Below are 7406 nucleotides of genomic sequence, written 5' to 3' on the forward strand. Positions count from 1 at the left end.
GCTTGCCCGGAGGTGGCCCTGCAGCCCCTCAGGGGGTGGCCCTGTCCCCGTCCCTGTCCCGTACCTGGGGAGCCGGTGCGGGTCCCTCCGTGCGCTCCGCGGGCGCGGCGGGGGCAGCGGGGAGGCAGAGCCGCCCGGCATCACCGCCCCTTCCTCCCTCCTCCTCCTCCCTTCCTCCTCCCCCCGCCTGCCCCACAGCCCCGGGCGGGGGAGGCACACGTCCTTAGGGTGCCCGGTGCACCCCGGGGTGCCTCACAGGTCCTTAGGGTGCCACATGTACCCCCTGACTGCTGCATGCACCCCAAAGTGCTCCATGGGACCTCAGGGTGCCTCGTGGACCCAGGGGTGTCCCATATGTCCCCACGGTGCCATCCCGCTGCCCCGTGCCCCCTCGGGTGCCCCTCTGTGCTCTGGGATGACCCACCCCCCCAGTTTGTCCCACGGACTGCCCCTGATCGCCCCAGGCACCCTCAGGGTGCCCCATTACCCCCCATCCCCGGGGTGCCTGTGTGCCCCAATACAGCCCCATGTGCCCCCGGTGTCCCCACAGACCCCCAAGGTAACCCCTACATCCCTTTACATCCCCAGGCACCCCCAGTGGCCCCCATGCAACTCCATACACCCCCAAAATGCCCCATACTGCTTCTCTGTACCCCTGGGACACCAATGTGCCCCCATAGAGCCCCAGGGTGCCCCATAAACCCCTATACACCCCCGTGTGCCCCCTGTGCCCCCAGCCAGCCCCAGGATGCTCCCAACACCCCCACACCCCCTTCTGCTCCCCCCATCCTTTGGGATTCATGCCCAGGCAGCCAGAACTCCCCTCCTCAAACTGCACCCCACCTTCCCAGAGCCCATGGCCCCCTGGCATGGCACATCCATGGTGAGGAAACTAAGACACGAGGGCACCTCCCAGTCAGAGGGTGACCCCCCACTCTGTGCCTCAGTTTCCCTTTCCAGGAGGAACTGCACCACCCACCTCCTCCAAAAAGCTGCACCGTGGCCATCCCTGAGCCCCTCTCTGGCACAACAGGACCCCACCTCGCTCTGCCCACGGATTTTGCTGGAAAAAACTTTATTTTCCAAGATTTGGAGCCCCCCTGGAGCCCCTCCGCTGTGACAGTGTGGCCCCACAGCCAGTGAGGATGGGACATCCATCAGCATCCCACGATCCCAGTGGGACCAGGGAACAAACTCCAGCAGTGCTGCAACCTCACGGGGTCCCCAAAAACCAGGGGCCACATGAGTCTTCCCCCCCGACCTCCTCTATCCCATAGGACGGGGTCGGGCACCTTCTGGAAGCCCTTTTTCCTTAGTCCCCACGGGGAGGATTTTGGGGGTGCCAGGCAAAGCCACCCCGGAGTCTCTGCTGTCTGGTCACATCCCGCAGCTCATCCAGATGTTTCCTTGGATCCGGATCCCAACTGTCTCTCCCAGTGAGGCTGCGGGATGGAATCCTGAGGGAGAAGGAAGAAGAGAAGCAGGAATGCCCCTCCCGTGGCCCCGGGGCTGCCGCCCGCCCCTCACACCGCTGTGGTGGCCCCGGGAGGTGCCCCCGGCTCACCTGCCCCCGGCAGGCCCGCAGCAGCACCCCGGCGTGGAGCAGGCACCACAGCTCCCCCAGCAGCGACACCAGCACGTGCAGGATGTCGCTCCACCGGCCCACGGTGAGGAGGAGGATGAAGAGGCCGCCCATCCGCACCAGGACCGTCTGGAACACCGGCCCCCCATCTGCGCTCTGCCGGGCCTCCTCTGTGGGGACACGGCGCTGGAGACACACGGGGGGACACTGTGCCCTCCCCAGACCCATCCAAGGGGACACTGTGCCCTCCCTGATCTCACAGCGGGGACACCATGCCCTCCCTGGCCCCACAAGTGGGACATGGGGCGTTCCATGGGGGAATATGGGGTGCTTCACATATACCACCCCCTACACCCCCAGGATGCCCCATACAGCGCTGCAGACCCCAAAAATACCCCATATACTGCCCCATATAGAGGATCCCCCACTTTCTGACACCCTCCATTCACCCCAAACCCAATATATGGGATACCCCATATATCCCCCATACGACCCCAAAATACCCAAACAGCCCCATACACCCACAAAATGCCCCCCATTCACAGGATCCCCCATTCTGTGACACTCCCCCTTCACTCCAAACCCAATACATGGGAGGCCCCATATATCAACTATACACCTCTGGGACACACCATACAGTTCCATACACCCCCAAAATACCCCATATACTGTGCCATACACAGGATCCTCCATCCTCTGACACTCCACCCCAAACCCCCCTCCCAAACCCAATACATGGGAAACCTCATATCCACCATACACCCCTGGGATACCCCACATATTCCCCCTACAACCCCGGGGGATGCCCCATACACCCCCATCCTGCATATGGCAGACCCCATATGCAGGATTCCCCACTCTCTGACAACCCCCTTCACCCCAAACCCAATACATGGGATGCCCCATACACCCCCCATACAATCCCAGGATGGCCCATACAGCCCCAAAACACCCCCCACTGCCCCATTCCCAGGGCCCCCCACCCTCTGACGCCCCCCTTCACCCCCGGCCCCTCTCCCACCCTGCATGTAGACCACCAGCAGGGCGTAGCAGATGGTCAGCGGGGTCCAGAACCGCACGGCCTCGGCGGTCGACAGGAAATCCCTGTTGATGAGCTCCACGGCCGCCAGGTCGGCCACGGCGAAGGCCACGGCGAGGGCGCGGCGCAGCAGCGCGGGGACGCGGTGGCCGTGGGAGAGCAGCAGGATGCAGAGCCCGCAGTAGCGCTCCCGGCTGTGCAGCCCGTACAGGGCACACACGTGCCGCACCAGGCGCCGGCACTGCAGCGCCAGCAGCCCCGCCAGCCCCGCCGCCAGCAGCAGGTTCCAGCTCCGGTGGGGAGCCCCTTCCAGCAGGAAGCTGAGGCTGCAGGACACCCCGCAGCCCAGGGAGTACTGGCACAGCAGGTAGAGCTGGCTACTGTGGGCACCCTGCAGGAGGGGACGGCTCCGTCAGTTGTGAGGAGTTCGTGGGATCGTGGAATCGGGAGGTGGGGAAAGACTCCAAGACCATCGAGTCCAACCATCCCACCGGCACTGTCACACCCACCACTAAAAATGTCCCCAAGTGCCACATGCACACACCTACTGAACACTTCCAGGGATGGGGACTCCACCACTGCCCTGGGCAGCTGTGCCAATGCCTGAGTGCCCTTTCCATTAAGGAATTTTCCCCAATATCCAATCTAAACCTCCCCTGGCACAGCTGGAGGCCGTTCCCTCTCCTCCTGGCCCTTGTTCCCTGAGAGCAGAGCCCAACTCCCCCCGGCTCCCCCCTCCTGTCAGGGAGTTGCAGAGCCAGAAGGTCCCCCCTGAGCCTCCTTTTCTCCAGGCTGAGCCCCCCCAGCTCCCTCAGCTGCTCCTGCTGCTCCAGCCCCTTCCCAGCTCCGTTCCCTTCCCTGCACAAGCTCCAGCCCCTCCGGGTCCTCCTTGTCCGGAGGGTCCCAGCGGTGCCCCCGGGGCTGGAGGTGCCCCGGCCGTGCCCAGCACAGGGACGGGCCCTGCCCTGTTCCTGTGCCCCCCTGGGCCGGGCCCAGCCCGGGGCCATCGGCCTCTTGCCCCCCCGGGTTCATGTGCAAAATGACACATGGACCCTCCACACCACAGCCTTTCCATCCCCCATGGGAGTTGAACAAATCCACCAGGGATCCACAATTTCCCAGTTCCCTCCACACCGTGCCTCAGTTTCCCCCATCCCATCTCACCTTGCCGTGGGACAGGACGGTGGACACGGCGCGCAGGGAGAACTCCAGCACCACCAGCGCGGCCACGCGGGAGCCCACCAGGGCCAGGACCCCCGTCAGCACCAGCACGTGCAGCGGCTCCAGCACCGCCCGCTGCTCCCGGATCGCCTCCTTCTCCACCTGCCTCTCTGGGTTGCTGGGGACAGCGAGGGGGGAATGCTGAGCCAGGTGGCATGTCACCCAAAATGGGATGACAGCCCTAGAGACACCCACCCTGTGCTTCCCAGGCCCTGCCCTGCACCCCTGGGTGCCAAGAGCCACCCCCCAACAGCAGATCCCAATATCAGATGCCCAAAACCAACCTCCCCTGCCCCGGGCGTTGCTTACTGCAGGCACTGGACGTAGAGATAAACCTTCAGGAGGCTGCAGAGCACTGAGACAGCGCAGGCACCCACCAGCCCTGTGGGGAAAGGCAGCAGCAGGTCACCGGTGTCCCCTGGCCTGTCCCTGAGCTGCCCCCGTGCCACCCCCAGGGCTCTCACCTTGCAGGAATGCATCCAGCAGTGCCCAGCCCCAGGCCAGCCCAGGGAATGCTGGCAGCCAGGACCCCAGGGAGAACATTTTCGATGGAGAGGAGCCACGGCACGGCCAGGCCAGGCCCCGGCTCCAAGGTCCGTGGGGCGGAGGCTGGGAGAGGCCACCCCAGCTAGTAAATCATTGCTGGGGCAAACGAGAGCAGCTGGAGCTCAGCTGCTCCGGCCACAGCTCCAGCTGCTCCATGGAGGTGAAAATAAGGGCGAGGAGAGGAAGGCAGTGATGGGATGCACATGGAGGGGCTCGGGGCCACCAGCACCTTCAACCGCCTCCACCCCGGCACTGCCGTTCACCCCGAGGCATTGCAGCGTTTCAGGTGCCATCCCCCCCCCGCACCACCCCAAAAACCCCAAAACGACGCCGAAAATAGAAAAACCCCTTTATTAATGTCTTTGGTGGTGGTGGGAGCCCATCCTTTGGCCCCGGGGGCTGCTAGTCCCGCACCAGGTCCCTGAGCTTGTCCCAAAAGAAGAGGCTGAGGACGGTGTGGGGGCCGAGGCGGAAGTAGACGGCACCGATGCCCTTGTACAAGCCCAGCAACCCCTCTTTGTGGGAGATTTGCAGGATACAATCCAAAAAGCCCCGGTAGAGCTTGCCCTGGGGAGAGAGGAGCCGGCTGTGCACTCCTGCCAGATGCAATCCCGGCAAAAGCCGTGTGTTCCCTCTGCCGTACCCGGAACGGCCTTACCGTGCCGTCGGCGTCCACTGGCTGGTTGTAGAGGCGGGTGCTGATCGTGTCGAAGGGCGTCATCGCCACGGCCACAGCCACGCTGCTCACCATCCCCCCCGCCAGCACTGCCGACCAGCTGCCCTTCCTGAACCACTGCAGGGAGCACCGGCGTCAGCTCTGCCCGAACACCAGCGGAGCGGCGGCCGGAGCGGCGCGTCCCCCTCACCTGGCGCTCGCAGACCCAGTCCTTGGCGGAGGCGAAGGTGGCGAGTTGCACGGCCGAGCCCACGGTCACGCGGGGGATGGCGCCCGTCACCCCCCGCCACAGCCCCACCACCCCGTGCTGCCGGTAGATGCTCCTGAAAGCGGTGGCGATGTTCTGGGGAAGAGAGGAAATCGGGGAAAAATGGGAATGGTGCGTCCCACACACGGCTAAACTTTCCCACCCTGGCAAAACTTCCCACCCCAGCGTCCAAAAGCCACGTTAGTTGTTGGTGACACGAAGCCACCAGGGCTTTGAAGGCACCGCAGGGGTTCTGGATTCGGTGTCCCAGCCTCACGTGCCCGTCACACCCCCTCTGTCCTCACACCGTTATTTATAGCATCGTTACGGGGCCAAGCGGCCAAACAACAGCTTTAAATTCCTGCTGACCAAAATAGCATCGTGCCTGCTGGGGCCCGGAGTGTGCACAGATAAGGTGCCACCAAATCCTGGGTGCCCCCTCAGCCCGACCCCCTCCCCACTCACCTCATGGTGGTGCTGGTAGCCCACAGCCATGGCCGCCACTGTCTGGGATTGGAGGTGGGTCTTGACCTTGGGGGGGACAATACCAGGTGACAAAACCCTGTTCAGCCTCAGCTGGGACCAGCTGCGGTCCCCCAACTCTTCTCAGCACATTTTGGGGGGTTCAGCCCCTCTGACAGATGTGGGGGGCACAGATGTGTTGCCAAGTGGCACCTCCAGGCCTTGAACTCCTCCCACCCCAGAGCAAAGGGACCCTGCAAACATCCACTGCTGGGACTCTGCAACCCCAAAAACTGGGGAGACCCCCTAGAAAGGGAGGAGGGAAAACACCCTAAATTTCTTTTGGGAAATTTTCCTTATGGGAGAGTTCTCTGGGTTTCAGGGGGGAGGATTTGGGGGAGACAGAGAGGGGAGAACATGCACAGAGCAGCCCCACATTTTGGGGGGGTGAAGCAAAGCATGGGGAGAAGGGATGCACCGGACCCGGTGTTTATAGGATGCAGCGAGCTCCAGGATGCCAAACCTTTGGCGGGGGGTGTGTGTTTCCCCAAAACACCCCCCCCCACGAGGGTCCGTGGGGGCAGAGCAGCACTCACCAGGTACGCGGGGCTGCCCACGAAGGCTCCCACCGCCCCCGCCACGGCCCCGGCGGCCACGGTGCCGCCGGGATACCGCGTCCAGCCGGCGTCCTCGGCGTGGGAATAGCAGTAGAAGCGGAAGCCGTTCATGAGCGCCTGGTAGAGCAGCCCGGCCGCCAGCCCCTTCTGCAGCCCCCCCAGCCCGTCCGCCCGGCACACGGCGCCCACCGCCCGCAGCACCCCCCGGTAGGGCCGCGGGTACGTGCCCGGGGCCTGCAGCTCGCCCTGCAGCTGCAGCCGCGTCTTGACCACCTCCAGCGGGTTGGTGAGGAAGCAGGCCAGGCACCCGGCGGTGGCCCCCAGCACCAGGTCGGTGGCCGGGGGCACCCCCTTGGCCGAGGAGCTCCTCTTGGGGGGAGGGGGCGCGGGTTCCTGCGGGGAGGGGGATCCGGGGCCGGGGGCTCCCATCGCCATCCGGCACCTGCCCCAGGGGCAGCCCCGGCTCCACCTCCCGGGGGGACCGCAGGGAAAAACGCCCCGAGCCGGGGGGAGCGAGCGAGCGCCGCCTCCCGCAAACCAACACCGCCCCCCCCCCCCCAAATCCAGCCCCCCGTTTGGGGAAGGGATGCGGGGCAAAGGTCGGGGCCGGGGGTGCGTGTCCGGCCCCCTCCCCCGGTACCGGAGCGCCCCGGCAGCCGCGTCCAGCCCGGCCCGGCCTCACGTGATGGGGCCGCCCCGGCGCAAATAGGGAAAAACAGGCACGAAAAAAAAGGCGGGATAAAACTGGAACTGAAGCTGGGGGAGAGCGGCTTCGGGGGGCACAGGCAGCCGCCCCCGGCCCGCGGGCAGCCCGGGCAGGGACGGGGACTGGCGGGTTCGTTGCGCTCGCGGCCGCCGTTCGGGGGCTCGCGGGGGTCTCACCCGCCTCTCCCGGCGCTGATCCCTCTCGGGGTCGCCGAAATGCTTTGAAACTGGAGCTTTCCAGGGCAAAGAGCTCCGGGGGGTGTGTGGGGCGTGTCTGTGTCCCTCCCCCCCGCCAGGGAGTCCTATTTTTA

General features: G+C 65.1%; 2 protein-coding genes across 2 annotated transcripts; both read right to left on the reverse strand.

Moving 5' to 3' along the window:
* Positions 1-1058: 1058 nt before the first annotated feature.
* On the reverse strand, positions 1059-4630 carry TMEM82 (transmembrane protein 82). Its single transcript, XM_027711435.2, has 6 exons — positions 4307-4630; positions 4152-4224; positions 3786-3960; positions 2604-3012; positions 1565-1752; positions 1059-1457 (listed from the first exon to the last, which is right to left on the reverse strand). Exons 1-6 carry the CDS (start codon positions 4383-4385, stop codon positions 1392-1394), a joined length of 990 nt encoding a protein of 329 aa, XP_027567236.2. The 5' UTR covers positions 4386-4630; the 3' UTR covers positions 1059-1391.
* A 95-nt stretch (positions 4631-4725) lies between these two features.
* SLC25A34 (solute carrier family 25 member 34) lies at positions 4726-7232 on the reverse strand. The gene is made up of 5 exons (XM_027711436.2): positions 6370-7232; positions 5777-5842; positions 5255-5407; positions 5047-5181; positions 4726-4955 (listed from the first exon to the last, which is right to left on the reverse strand). The coding sequence occupies exons 1-5, from the start codon at positions 6823-6825 to the stop codon at positions 4791-4793; spliced, it is 975 nt and encodes a 324-aa protein (XP_027567237.1). The 5' UTR covers positions 6826-7232; the 3' UTR covers positions 4726-4790.
* Between the last annotated feature and the right edge of the window lie 174 nt (positions 7233-7406).

Source organism: Pipra filicauda, unplaced genomic scaffold (genome assembly GCF_003945595.2).
Source record: "Pipra filicauda isolate LSUMZ 115617 unplaced genomic scaffold, ASM394559v2 scaffold421_size600610_pilon, whole genome shotgun sequence".
Classification (NCBI taxonomy): Eukaryota; Metazoa; Chordata; class Aves; order Passeriformes; family Pipridae; genus Pipra; species Pipra filicauda.